The following is a 15,403-nucleotide window of genomic DNA, read 5'->3' as shown; positions in this document are numbered from 1 at the left end:
TGTAAGATAATGATAAGAATGAAAAATTGTCAAGCCCATAAAATATTATCTTATGATATACGGTGTAGTTGAACATAAATTACAATAGTACAGGCATAGTTAAGATGTTCCTAGTTTCAGCAAATTGAATCTGTAAACGTGCAAAATCAAAATTAGAAATCCCAGTTACTTAAAGAAAAGGTACACTGTATTAAAGTTGCTTTGTTCTAGGATGTAGTGGTAGTAGATTATAATGGAAGAGAATGCCTTTTCTCTCCCTCTTTTCCTCTCTCTCCCTCTCTTTTCTTTTCAATTTTCAATGCTGTATTTTTCTCTAGGGAATTTTACTGACAGAAGCTGAAGAAAGTCTTAACCATCTTGTGCAGAACATACAGGACAAATATGATGGGGAGATATCCCAGTGTTCTGTTGAAGATATAGAGGCTCTTATTGAGGCCAAACTTCAGCTTGCTTCTATTTTTCAACAACGGCATCAAGCAGCATTCAGGTAAGTAAAATTATGAACAACCTTACGTTGTACAGCTTTCACTATGGAAAATTAAAAAATAAATCTAGCAATATCTTTGAATCCTTTATGTCTACAAAGTTACATAAATATTCTAAATCTTAGCAATGAAACATAATAAGCCCATTGAAGTATCCACAAACATTAAGTTATCCTAGTGTTTCCTTTTTTTATTATTACTTTATTTTACTTTTTAAAAGGTCATGAGTTATTGGCCTGTGATTTCACTGTGCAGTGTTTTTGTTATACAGTTTTATAAAAAATCAAAGAAAAGCTGCAATGCTTATTTTTTGTTAAAGTCTGGATCTGTTAGGTCATGCAATTTTTATAAATTTAGTGTTTAGCAGGCCACTGAACTTGATATCTCTTTATTTCTGAATTCTACTATATTCTTAAAAGATTTACATTACTGTCCTAAAAGAACATTTCCTCTTTATATAGTTAATGCTGTCAGATTAAAATATTAAAATGTTGACGTTGTAATAAATTTGATTAAAAATCATTGATGTAACCTTCAGGTATTAATTGAATTGTTAGGGATATCGTGTAAAATACTGCTGTATTTACATGGTCTGCCAGATATTTTCTCCAAATTACCATTTTGAAATTCTGTGATTTTTTGAGATTCTCATCTAATTTATAGAACTCCAATAAACTACAGTTATGCTGTTCTTTGAATACATGGGGCACACAGAAATATATTAACAACTTAGATGTTGAAAAATAAATGTTTTCTGCTACATCAAAGGCAAACTGTTTTCCTTCTCCTAACTATCCTAGGCAAATAAACAGCTCCGAATCAGATAGCCTTTAAATAACACAGTCCCTTTTCACTGCTATGCTACCGCAATTTAAAAAAAATTAATAAGGACAGGAACATCACAGTGCTGGATAGAATACTGAAAGGAAAACAATGAAAGAGTACTGCACCATGATCCTTCACCTGAGTTTTCTTTATATTAGTTTAAAATCCAGAAGTTTCCCAAAAGTTCATGTATCTGGACTATAATAATTTATATCAAGGCTAGTAAGGTTATCAGTGAAGATGGGAAGTAAGAACTTTTAGGCTATTCATAGACATTTCTTATAATGAAATATTTATCTATTCAGTGCTTTTCAAATTAGATCAGTTTGCTGTAAATTTGAGAAAACTGAAAAAGAGAAGACAATAAATCCTTGGACAGTGGTCTCATTGTGTTTTAAGTAACATGTGGATTTTATACAATTTTTGTATTAGCAACTAAGGACCAGTACACAGAATTTTATGCAACATCATGTGAATAAGTCTGTGTTAGCTTGATACTAGGGTTGGTAAAACCTGTGTTAGTAGAGTACCAAACCAAACTCATTCACTGTGCTAAACTTGTTCCAGTATGCAAACCATTTTCAGTGCAGGACCCTCCATTTTGACATGTAGTTGTATCCTATTGTGTAGTTTCTCTCTAGGTTTATAACTTGTCTCAAATTGAAGAACCTTTTCTACATTATCAAGGGTTTCAATGGATTTGAATAATTTTGTGTATCATTTTTTGTTTAATAGGCCATATATATTGATGATGGTCAGAAAACAGAAAAAAAAAAAACACACACTACAACAACAAAAAGACAGCCCACAGACAAAACTTTTTTTTTTTTTTTTCGCTCCCTATTTTACAATTTTATTGCACTGCCTTCCATGGAAACTGCTGATCTATCTACCTCAGATACAAATGAAACATTCCTCTGGACAGCTGAATGTTTCCTGCCTGCCAGCCTAGAAATCAAACTTTGCATGATATTACAGAAATTCATCATTTTTTTCCTTTGGCAAAGTGACTTAGTGGTGAAATTGTTATAGTCAGCTGCACTTTCCTATTTTGATCGTCTTGCCACTTTCTGATTCGGCTGATAAAACGATGTGTATTTTGTCAAGGGAAATATATAGACACATCACTCTTGTTGACAGCAAAAGACGGCCACAAAAATTTCATCAAGGGAAAATTCTATGTTACAGCCTCTGTCTTGCAAAAAAAAATTAATACCTCAGAATAACTTTATTTATAGGAATAATTACACTGATTTCAAGGAGAATATCTGCACAGTATCTTCCCTAACTATTTGAGGTTTCTAATTACCTAAATATGTACTCATCTGCTTATGTGTATAAATAACTAATTAAAACAATACATATATGAGCCCTTGGGCTTGTGGTCTACATTTTAATGGTGAAATTTATAGATAAGCACGTAGATAAAAATGGCCAAGTTTTCAGAATTTCAGTTAAGTGGAGGTTGCGGTGCCCAGAAAGTTAGGTTAATATTTCTTAAAACCCTGTATATACTCTTGGGTACTGCACTTTCTTCATTTTATTTGAGAAATGTTAGCCATAGCATCTCAAACAGCATTTTGAAAAATGTCAGATTTTGCTATAATTTTAACTTTGATACCTAGTTTCAGGGGAAAACTCTTCTTAATAAAAAGAAAGAAAAGCATTTGGGATATTTCATTGCAATATCCTTAGTGTCTGTTTTGCTTTTATAAGCAAATTTTGTTTCATCTTTTCCTTTGTTAGAGAGAAGGTTGTCATCAAATTCAACATTGATTTATTCTAGTTTCACTTTGTTGAATAAAACTGGGGTAAACGGATGATGAAGGAGATTCATAAGTATAGAATTCTGAGAGCTGAAAGGCAAGATATTAACAGTTTTGGTTCTCACTGTTACTTTGGGGTCTATTTGTACTGAATTGATGTAATCCATCCAGTTCTGCATCACAAAAACAACAAGCAGGATAGAATCAGAAGGACTTTAACTACCCTCTTATCTCTGGAGGTTATTCATCAGATGTCAGATGTAAGTTGCCAGAATAATGTGAATAATTTCAGAGTAGTGCAACTCTTGTTCTTACTTCTTTGTGAATGAATCAAGAACTTTGCCTTTAAAACAATTAATCTAGCACTTCTCACTTCTCAAAAGTGGTATATTCAAACAGAGCCTGAATCCATCTTGCACTAAAAGCTCTTTACACTAGTCTGGCAGTGTAAGAAGGCTGTAAGGCATTCATAAATTATTATTTCATTTGCTTCATAGCAGCCAGTCTCTCTATAAAGAGGATTTCTGTATGTAAAACCTCTCTATTTAAAAAGACTTCAAGATAATTTGAATTTTTTTATACAATTAACTTGCTGAAAAATATCTGAGGTGAGCTAGGGATACTCTCAAGTGCTTTTGCATCATGCATCATTAGGAAAATACCTTTCAGTGGGTAAAGAAAAAGTAGTACTTCAAAGTGAACAAACTAAAAATGTTTTAGAGAAGAGCTAGGAAAGTAGATATTTACAAATGTAGGGGAAAATGTACAATTAGAGACAGAAAACTAATACCATGAGACATTTTTTTTTTCACTTCTCAGAATATTTGGACCAAAAAATTCTTTGTGCAACAAATCCTGTTGTTCAAAAAAAATCTTCTCAGTATGTTGGTTTTGCAATTGTCTGAATATACTTGTGTTCACCAAGTCTACTGTTATAGCCATCCATTTTTGTAGATGTCATGGAAATTGAACAGTGTTTCTGAAAGCTTTAAAAAGAAAGCATGAAAAAAGAAAACAAAAACAAAAACATAGTAATTAATATTTTAAGAAATCTGACAATATTTTGGAATCCCAAGTCACAATTTTTGGAAATGTGTTCAGTTGATTGCTCCACCAGTTCTAATAGTGTCTGTATCATTCTAGATGCTGTTCGGAGTGAAGTCCAGAAAAGGATTTGTGATGGGGCTGGGGTGGGGGATGAGACTAAATATCATGTGACTGCTTACTGGCAAGGTTATGTGAGGATAGCACCTGGTTCAAGTTTTGATTGATGGTGTTTACTAAAATTCTGTGATTATTTGGTCATGGAGATTTAACAGAATGAATAACAGATAATCTGGAAAGGATTTATGGAAGAAAGTGGTTTTGTGGGTCTTTAGTTGTTGTTGAGATACTGAACTCTCCCAATATATTGTCATTTTCAGTATTTTTACATCTTTTAATTTCTAAAAGCCCATTCCTGAAGGAAGACGTGTAACTGACACTTAGAGTGGAGTTCTGCTTTGATTGCTCCAACAGAAGATTGTATTTTTTGGCTTACTCATTAGTATCAGGTTATATCTGGCAAAACCATTTCTCTTACTGCTGTTTTCTTACTTTTGTACTGCAATGCCTACAAATTCAGAATATGCTCTTAGTGCAAGTTATTACAATGAAGCAAAAATTGATAGCTGCTTATAGACATTTCTCATATAGTCAGAAGCGAAGTATCTGTTATAATGGAAGCATATAATAGTGAGTATAATAAGCGCTGTTTTAATAATACTGTTTTGTATCACAGTGTTGCTTTGGCTTTCACTGCAATTCGACTTCTTCAAGATGCAGACATTTTTAGGATGAAACCAACAGATTTTCAAGAAAAAAATAATGTAAGGAAGTGTTTTGTATGCATGGATATATGATTTACATGACTTTTTTAGTATATGAAGTCTTGTGCTAACCGTTGAGAGACTTTCAGAAAGTTAGAACATAGCAGCCATCTGTATTACATGGTTGCCATTAAACTGGGGAGAAAATGATATATGTTTCATGTCATATATCAGTACTCCCATTACTATACATCATTATTTGTTTCTAATTACTAGAAAAACTAGGAACAAGAGAACAAAACCTAGAAATTTATTTCTAATCTCTGTTTAAGTTAACAGAACTTGATATTGACCCTGCTCTACAACCACAATGGACCATTCTGTTCCTTAGAGTTTTGAGCAATGTTCCTGTTTGAGATGAAAGAAGTCCAAACTCTTAGAATTGTTCTCCATGAGCTGTTCATCACATGGTGCTTCAGCTTATCTTGTGTTTTTCATGTACATATAATTAATGGACTTTCCCATTAAAGCTGGCTTAATTTGATCACATTTCAAATTTTCTATAGATTTTAAGTTAAATAATAAATGGGGTTCTTTTATGAAAAACAAAGACGCAAACAAACAAACAAACAAACAAACAAAAACCACAACACATCTACCATTCAAATACATATGTTGTTATGATCATCTTATTATTTGTAATATGTTTGTACTAAGTTCATTTATTTGAGACTGAATACTATTCTGTTGTTTTGTATGTATTGAAGTAGTTGACTCCCAAAGTAACATTTCTCTTGCTTTTGGAAATTATTAGGATTTTTGTGCTGAAGATGGTCAACTGCCTCACAGTACAATTGCACAAGATCATATGAATATGCATCTGTGGCTAAGGTGTCGTAAAATGTTAGTGACTGCACTAGTAACACAGATACACGGCATTGGTTATATGGAAGGTATTACCCTTTTTTGGTTTAGGCTTTTAGAGTATAACAGGCAGAGTAAATACTTATTCATAAATAAAAACATTAACATTGATTACTGTGCAATTATTTGCATTAAATTCATTCAGTGCAGTAAGGAAGATGTATTTCTGAGTATAATCTCTCCCTAGAGTACATAAAAACAAAACATTACATTAATGTTTAATGGTCATAATCTTTTGACAATCATTTGTGCAGTAAAAAGTTTCAAATGTAATCAGTGTAATTAAATTAAATAGGTATGCTTGTTTAAAGAAACAAAGCAAAACAAAACACACTTGCAACATACCACTAGTTTTAAAAATGTAAAAGTTTTTTTTTTTTTTACTTTTTATATCACCTATAAATGAAAACATTATGTTCCAGATTATTTACTTCTAAGGATTTAAGTGAGATACTACAAAGTACATTTACTGAAGTTTGATGATAGAAAAAAAAAGTTTTTCCTACTTAGTTCTATAAACAATATAAACTCTGAAACTCACTGAAGTATCAAAATCATGGTCTAGGTCAGTAGCCAAACTTTTATATGAATCTCTTCTGGATAATTCCTGTAAAGGCTGTTGCTATTTTGCAATGCCAAGATCAGATTTTTGAATGTGACATCTGCTCTGCAAAATCTGCAAAATTAATTATGCTGGTGGCTAACATACAAATAATGCATTTGGATGAATGTAAAGAATGTACAACTTAAACACTCTTTAGTTTTTCTTTCTTCTGAGAGCAAATTTGGCAAAGAATTGGTGAAATGATAATGTGGAATCTGTATTGTCAGATTTCCTGTAACTTTCTAATGGTTTTCTAATATAATAATAATAATAAGAATTTTCTAAGAATGGAATAAGATACTATAAAGCCTTTTCTGTTGTAGTTTTACTAACCATGTATTTCCTTCTTTTAGAAAATTATGTGTCTGAACGCAGAAGTGTGATAAAAGAAGTAATAATAGAGGCGGAAGCCTTTGGTGATATTGAGACTCAAGCTGAAATGATGGTGCAAGCTGCTATTCTTGACCTGCAAGAAAGATGTCCCATGGCAGGCATTAAACTTTTGCAGGTTTGAGCATAAAGGAGAGACTGTTGGCTTTTCTTTGATGCTTTTTTTTTTTTTTTTTTTTTTTTTTTTGTGGAGTCAGAACAGCTGATGCAAGCATTAAATAAGCTTGAAATAATGCCTCTACAATAGAGCTTTTTTCACTTTTTGTGATTTGTCCTCATAAACAGATGGCAAACATTGTAACAACATTGTTTTATGTTATCTATGTCCAAACAGGATATCATCAGTTTACTCCAAGAGGATACATTTATTTTCTCTCCAGCGTCTTTGACTCTTGTGAAAAGTATGCTTCTGCTGGCAGATGTACTAGCATTGCAAACAGTAGGGGATGCAGAATATTGTTCTTCTGCAGTGGAACCATTAAACTTACTAATTTTGGCACATGAAATTACCATTAAAGCAGTGAGTATATGATTTACACAGCATTTTCAAATCCTTACAACAGTTTTAACTCATCTATTCTGGAAGCCCTTTTAACAATTTATTAAAAAAGGCTATTCCTATTAATTGATGAGTCTAATTTTCCCTAGATTACATACTAAAGAAGTAATTTATTTTACCAACTTTTTTTTTTTCATAATCATCATGCATATTAATAGTTCTAAGTAGTTTGATATTTTCATACAGTTTAAAAAATATTTATTACTTGCAAATGTATGTCCGGATGTGAAAAACAGAAATAGGAAGTTTGATTTTTCAGAGATCTGGAACACTCACTTTTCCCGTACATTGGTGTTCAGCACCTCAGGGAAGATGTATATCTCATAAAATTCCTAACTTTTGAGCATCCATGTTTAAGGATTTAGCTTTGTACCTTGACTTAGAATGATTTGAATTTAGAAAATGTATAGAAAATGACGTATTGTTTAGATTGACAGATTGTTACAGTCAGTATGAAGAAATCATTTCCATGTAAAAAAATATGTAATTAAAAAATTATCTAAAGACATGATATATGTGAGAGGACTGTGTAGTAATTAATAATTTAGCTATTTGGTAATCTAAAAATAGACATGCACATCTCCACCCTTTCTTTATATAGATTGTGAAGAAAAGCTGTTAGATCAAATTTTTAACCTCATATTTCCTAATATAGAAATATAATCATTTGAATGTTTGTTCCCCCAAGTAATGAATAATCCTATGAATCACTTTAGACTCAGACTTCTGCTTGTGAAACTTGGTAACCTTCAAGAGACTTAATAGTTTACAGCGTGTCTCCCATCACTATATTTCCATGACTGAGAAGTTTGGTCCGTATATGCAATGTTATTTTTCTTTTCTGGCCTCTGGCTTTTGTTGGATGTCAGATTTCTTTCCAGACATGACAGTTTCTTTCTAATGATCAGGTTACTTGGGAGTTCTATTTCTTAAAGACTGCCTTTTCCGAGGAAGTTTGCTTTTAGAAACCAAACCTGACACTAATAAATCTGATCAAGAGTTCATTGAAATTCTTCGTTTTCTACCAAACTTCTCTGCAAAAAAGACAATCACGAACTGAAGTAAAGGAATGCAAGAGTATCAGGCCCTTTCCTAGTGTTTTTTTTTTTTTAAATATATATATATATATTTTTTTTAATATATATATATTTTTTTATATATATATATATATAAGAAACAATTGAGTTCCACGTTTTACAAGTGCCTCACTTACTTCTTCAAACTATTTAGTTTAGTGTCTGTAACTTGATTTTACAAAACATACTCTCTTTATAGATTTTTTTGTGTGGAGAATCCATTGAACAGCAGATAGAGGACAGTACATTGACTTGCTTAGTCCTACCTGCAAAAAATATCTACTTGCCCCATATCAACCTTCTAGCCCAAGTCAAAATGAGAATTGGTAAGAAAAATTCAATACATTATTATTTTCATTTTTCATTCTTTTTCATTCATAATTTATGCACTAGCAGATAAACTGATGCATCAGAAGTGAAGGTACAAGAACTAGTTAATAGAAAACGAATTTGGGAATTTGGTAAGGCTCAGAGAGGAGTAGGTTCTGCCTATAACTGTCAGGTGAAACAAAGGTAGGAAGTGGCTTAGTGCCAGTCCTTCAGATCATTTGTCAAAGGATTGATTTGTTTAGCCTGAGCTTCTTTTGAATGGCCTAAGTAAACCTCATTAGCATTGTGAAGTAATGAAACATCATTATAGTTCCATATTCATGGAATATTAATCCATATTAATCACTCAAATATTTGAGAATTGGATTGTAGCAGTAAATATGTAACAGCATTTGTTCTGAGGAATTTTGTTTTGCATAACTTGGTTTTGTATTAAATCCTTTAGTAAAAGATGTCTATTTTTTTTCTTCCTTAGGATGCACATTAGCTGAAAAAGTAGCTTGTACACCTGAAAGAGTAGATCCACTGCAATGGTTATGTGCTCTCAAACATTTAGAATCAGCATTGGAGCTTTGCAGAGAATCTGCAAAAAAAGAATTAGATATCGAAGCTGAGCTTCTTTTTCAGATAGGTAAATATAACCCCGTTTGTTCATCATAATTTCCTTCCTATGGTGATCTTATGCTTGTAGCCTCTCTTAAAATGGAGACACTTTCTTAGAAAAATAGAACAGATGTGGATATTTGTCATATATCCTAACTTCGTATCTCTCTCTCCTGCATTTCATATCATACCAGCATAGCTCAAGGTGCATTATGCAACAAATAATTTCAAAGCTGCAGTAAAACTTTTCCCATCTCTGTGTTATCAGGGATCAAAGGGCATAGCTGATGAGCTTAAGGACACTGTAGAAAGCTAATTAGCTCCTTTGCATCAGTCTGATGTAAAGAAGATGAGAGCTTCATAACATTTTTCTAATTAATTTAACAAAGCTAATGAATTACATGTCTGCTTGCGTTTGGACTTCAGTGGCATTATGTTTTGCACCAGGAGGTGCTGGATTGTAAAGATCCCAGCTGAAATGGCAATCATACTCTGTAAAGTTATCACTTAAAATGTCATTTACAAGGTTAGCACTATAAAGGAGAAGATAGTGTAAACAATCTTACAACCCTTCAGATTCTGACAAAACCAAGTTGCACATTATTGAATGGGCCTCTAGTCAGGGTGTAGCACACCATGCAGATCCCATCGGTGAAAATGTGGTCTCATTTTGTCTTTTGAGCTCTTGAAACAAAATAGTTCTATTCATTGTTTCTACTGTCAAACAAAAAGCATGTTCACCTAACTTCTTGCTACACTTTACAAAAAGGCAAGGATCTGCAGGTAGGCATAATCATTGGTACTAAGAAGCTGATGCCAACAGGCTCTCTTGTTAACAGTTAGGTAGATAAGTTTATCCTGTGGCCAGAGGACATACACAGCATGACACTGGCTCACAAGCCATACTTCATGTACAGCGCAGACCTGTGCCTACACAGTGATTGTTATGTGGATCACTAACCCTTCAACATACAATGGTCTTCCAATTGGATCACTACAAATTAAGAGTCATTATGATTCCACGGTTTATTTTAGCTAGTCTATGAAATGACCTGTTACACGGGCATTGTGCATAACATCGAAAAGAAAAAAAAAAAAAAAAAAGAAAAGAAAAGAAAAAGATTTTCCTTAATGGTGGTTTTACCCAGCAGGGCAGCTGAACTCCATGATAACCACCCTTTCAATCCCCATCCTCAAAAGAAAAGGGGGAGAAAATACAACAAAAAGGGCTCAAGGGCTGAGATCACTCAACAATTATTGTTACAAGCAAAACAGACTCAGTATAGGAAGATTAATAAAAGATATTGCCTATTACTAACAAGCTAGAGCAGTGAGAAACTAAAAACACCTGCCCCCCATCCACCCTCTTCTCTCCAAGCAACACAGGGGAATTGGGAATGGGGGCTGCGGTCAGTCCCTGATGCTTTGTCTCTGCTGCTCCTTCACAGTCCCTCTCTGCCCCTGCTCCCTGCGGGGTCCCTCCCACGGGATGCCGTCCTTCCTGACTGATACTGTGGGGGCTGCCCACAGGCAGCAGCTCTTCAAGCAGTGCTCCCACATGGCTCCGTACCACGGGGTCCATCCCCCAGGAGCAAACTGCTCCAGCACGGGTCCCCCACGGGTGGGTGGAAGCTCCCCCCAGGCCCCCTGCTCCTGCGTGGGCTCCTCTCCATGGGCTGCAGCTCCAGCCCGGGGCCTGCTCCTGCAGGGGCTCTCCATGGGCCGCAGCCTCCTCCAGGCCACATCCACCTGCTCCACCAGGGGCTCCTCCACGGGCTGCAGCGTGGAGATCTGCTCCATGTGGGACCCATGGGCTGCAAGGGGACAGCCTGCTCCACCAGGGGCCTCTCCACAGGCTGCAGGGGAACTGCTGCTGCCTGCCTGGAGCACCTCCTGCCCTCCTGCTGCACTGACCTTGGGGTCTGCAGGGCTGGTTCTCACTCATTCTTCCAGTTGCTGTTGCTCAGCAGCTTTTTTTCGCTTTCTTAAATATGCTCATGGAGAGGTGCAAATAGCATCACTTATTGGCTCAGCTTTGGCCATTGGCGGGTCCCTTTGGAGCTGTCTGAAAGTGGCCCTTATTTAACATGGGGCAGCTTCTTGATTCTTCTCACAGAGGCCACCCCTGCAGCCCCCTGCTACCAAAATCTTGCCATGTAAACCTGATACAATTGGGAAGAAAACAGCTAATGCAGTCTATTGTTCAACTTTCCTGGGGATGGGGATGGGGGGGTGTGGGAGGAACAACCTGGGTCAGTCTTACAGAAAAAAAAAAAAAAAAGTAAAATCTTGCAAATCTGCTTTCTATATTTCTTTCTTAGGTAAGGTGGAATGCCAGATAATCAAAGCAGGCAATAACAAGTCATATCTAGCTGTTGAAACACTGTTGGAAGCTATAAAACTGAGCCAGCAACATGATCATAACTTTGAGTAAGAAACTAGATATATAACTTTCAAAGTGATTTTAATCACACGTGAATATATTTTTGACCTTTTCCTGAGATTTGCTGTGGGACTTCTTTTATGGTTTTGTACAGTTTTCTTCTATTGTAGTAAAGAAGAACTAATGTATATTTATTCTCTTATTTAAAACTAATGCTAAGAAGATGTAAAAACATTTTTTGAGTATACTAAGTTATGGCTTTTAGTTTTATTTCCAAATTTTTACCCTCTCTGTCAACACCAGCGACAGAGCTATCAGTTAAACAGGGGTTTTATTCATATTTCAGAAGATGAGCTGTGGCCTGCCCCTTTCCAGATAATAGAAATCCAGCTTGAAAAGGTTAGCAGCCAGAAAAAGGCAGAAGAACAGAGGCAGAAGGAGCACAGGAAATGTGTTTGTAACAGATATCAGGACAGTGACTTTGGCATTAGTTATCTGCATAGAAGATGCCTAAAGAGCTGAGCCAAGCCAGCCAATAAATTCTGTCAAGCAACTCTGATATATTGGACATTATTTTTTTCAGATTCTTGACCAGTCTTAATGAATAATGTGCTATGTATGGTTACAGACAGTGTAAAGGCAGCAATTTACCTTGATTGTGTGGGTATTCTGGTACTTAAGTTAATGAACCAGAACTCTGAACACTGAAGCAGTAGCATAGTAATAAACCTCTACAAGCAAGTCAGCATGATGGAAGATAGTACAGAAATCGACTGTGGTGATGTTCTGCAAGTTTAATTTGCTACACTCTTTTTTAATTTGCTACAGTCATTCTAAAGTCTGTACAGCAACATCAATGGACCTCTGCTTTCTTATTTTTAGAAAACTAAACATCCAGATCACCTTTATATGAGCCCTCAGATACCTATGGAATTCTTTAATTAAAGTTGCTTCTTGATGACTGAAATCCTGTTTTATTAGCAAGACTGGAAAGTTAACTAAATTGTGGCCAACCAAGTGCAGAACTTCTCATCTTCAGGCTTAGTTTGTCCTCTCCTGAACTGAACAGCATTGTGTGACTTTCATATTTTGCTTCACACAAATCATACTAAAGCTGGAATTTACGGTACTATCTGAGCAGCCAGCTCTGTGCAATACGACTGTCCAAAAGAGTAACTGCATGAGCAGGAGTTTGTTGCTAAGATTAAGGAAGCTAATTCTTAGGGGAAATCTGGAGAGTTCTGCAGAGATGGGAGGAATCTGTGTAAAAAGACTTAGAAACCTAAAGGGAATAGAAATGTTGGAGAAGTTCTGCAGATACAGTGATTTTAGTCTTGTTTATAATACTACTGAAAAAATGACCAGAGGAGAAAGAAGTATAGGAGAACAGGAGCTGGTGAGGACAGTCTGTCTGGAGATGTAGTGTGCTGGTACAGAACTCATAACTAAGAAGGTTCTTCAGCTGAACCCAATGAGGAAATGAAAGATCATTTTGGTCACCTTTGGTGTTTTTCCTAGTTCCTGGAAGAGAGAAATACTTTTCTAGGTTTGACTGAATACTCGTATCCAAATTCAGCCATCCATACTTCAAGGAAACTGGGACAATAGATATATGCCTGAACTTGAGGAAGGAAGAGGTTCTGTACAGATTCTGTACAGAAAGATCACTTTCCTTGCAGAATTACAGTTTTCTTACTAAACATTTCTCATGTATTTATTGAATAAAGTAAAAAATTGTTGAATATTTATTGAATATTGATTGCATGTAGCACAAATTATATTTGACATACTCTTAAATCACAGTGTTACTTGTTAAGCAAACCATGGGGATGTTTTAGACCCACTGAGACTTGAAAACAGGATTACATGGCTTTCTGAAAGAAGATATATTTTAAAGAGATGGTGTGGATTGGATGAAACATTTGTTTGGTGGGGCTGTCTGGCTAGTCTTGTGTAGGACTCAGACTCATCATAATGCTTACTTTGGTATTAACACTGATTGGTCTTTGTTTTGTTTCTCACAGGTTAATAAGAAGATCATACCTTGAAATAGCACTATTGTATATGCATTTTGTTGCACACAATGAGAATGTGTCACAGACAGATAAGATGCTGCCTTCCAAATCAAGGGTATGTTTTCTATCTTTTGGGCAGCAGCCTCTTCAAAGCAGGAAATGTATTTCTGTTACAACAATGTTCATCTTGCCAAGCTATTACTTACTGTGACCTATAAATCATACTGGTATTGAAAATCCTACTAGAAAAATCACACAAAGAAATCACATAGTACAGCAGTAGAATTATATCTTGTTTGATGTGATTCTTCATGTTTATTGTGTGGAATGATAACACTTAAAATATTTTTCTATTAGAAAATAAGAAGAAACAGAACCAAATGTTTTCATTAATTTGTTCTTTGCAAAGAAAACATAACATTCCAACATGATTTTTATGTGGTAATATTTATACTTTCTCATATTTCAATTTCTCAATACAGTTATGAGCGAGGAATGAGAAACATAAAAGGCACCAACCACATTAAAGCAGATACAAACTGTTTTTTGAGTGTAAAGTCTAACATAAGAGGAAAGAGTAATTGAGATTCTAGAAAATGGAAAATTATACCTGAACTCTGGAATAGTGAGGGTCGTATAAACTGCACTGAGAAAATTTTGGAGGAGCAGACAATTAGTATGCTCTGGGTAATCTGGGTAGAGCTTTTACCAATTAAATTATGGATGTATAAAACCAATGTTGTTTTTTGCTTTTAAATGAAACAATAATTACCTAAGTCTGAGGATTTTTTGCTATCATCAAAGTATATTTTACCATAATACATTTAGAATCCTAATTATGAGTGGGTGTATGATTTTAGACCTCTTCTAAAGAACTCTCTTCTTTTCCTGAGTAGGCTCTGAAATCAGAAGGCTACAAAGTACAAGCCTGGATTGCAGTAAGAGCAGCCAGACAGGTTGGTGCAATATTCTGAAGAAGTAATTTTTTTTTGTCTTTGGTTTTATCTCCTGCAATTTACCCAACAAAACAAAACAAGACAAGACAACACAAATCAAGCCAAGAATTAAGGTTCCCTGAAATTTCTGTCATGGGCCTTAATTTGGGGAAATTAAAGTGGATGCTGTCTGAGTGGTGCATTTAATCTCTCATGGACAGATCTGACTCTGTTTGCCTCTACTTTGGTTCAGTGCAAATATAATAGCACACTGCCTGATATGTGCATATGTATTTGACATGTGAGCAGACATCAGTGGCATCCAGGTGAGGATATCTGATTTGAAATCACTTGTGTAGTAATTAAGCTGTCAGCAGTAATGATTTATTTAACTATGGTATGTACCATACGTCAGGGAGGAGTGGAATATTTTCCTGACTTTTAAAAATATAGAATATTGAGTAATTAATTTTTCAATATTGGCTTGCTAGTCTCAGATTTTAAAATCTGTGTAAATATTGCAGTGAACAAGTCCTAAATAAAATAAATATTATTTTTAGGTTAGTGAAGCAGTGGTTGCTTCTCAGCTATTAATTGGAATGAAGAGTGTTAAAGAGAAGGATGAAGTACAGCAGAAAATTCCAGAATTTGCTTCCATGGATCTTCTTGCTTCATACAGAGACTTCTTGTCTGGTATTCC

The 15,403-nt window shown here is 34.9% G+C and overlaps 1 protein-coding gene across 3 annotated transcripts in view; it reads left to right on the top strand.

Annotated features, from left to right (window-relative positions):
* Nucleotides 1–15,403, top strand: part of CFAP54 (cilia and flagella associated protein 54) — a 113,292-nt gene that overhangs the window by 80,712 nt on the left and 17,177 nt on the right. For all 3 annotated transcript variants that reach the window (XM_072036319.1, XM_072036316.1, XM_038173083.2), the window contains 11 exons: nt 318–487; nt 4,857–4,944; nt 5,699–5,837; nt 6,766–6,920; nt 7,137–7,322; nt 8,637–8,763; nt 9,243–9,398; nt 11,692–11,800; nt 13,778–13,883; nt 14,665–14,724; nt 15,264–15,396. In XM_072036319.1, the coding sequence (XP_071892420.1) occupies nt 318–487; nt 4,857–4,944; nt 5,699–5,837; nt 6,766–6,920; nt 7,137–7,322; nt 8,637–8,763; nt 9,243–9,398; nt 11,692–11,800; nt 13,778–13,883; nt 14,665–14,724; nt 15,264–15,396 (1,429 nt within the window). The remainder of the gene's footprint in view (nt 1–317; nt 488–4,856; nt 4,945–5,698; nt 5,838–6,765; nt 6,921–7,136; nt 7,323–8,636; nt 8,764–9,242; nt 9,399–11,691; nt 11,801–13,777; nt 13,884–14,664; nt 14,725–15,263; nt 15,397–15,403) is intronic.

Source organism: Anas platyrhynchos, chromosome 1 (assembly GCF_047663525.1).
Source record: "Anas platyrhynchos isolate ZD024472 breed Pekin duck chromosome 1, IASCAAS_PekinDuck_T2T, whole genome shotgun sequence".
Lineage (NCBI taxonomy): Eukaryota > Metazoa > Chordata > Aves > Anseriformes > Anatidae > Anas > Anas platyrhynchos.
The sequence above is the reverse complement of the archived record's forward strand: the minus strand, read 5'-3'. Positions and strand labels throughout refer to the sequence as shown.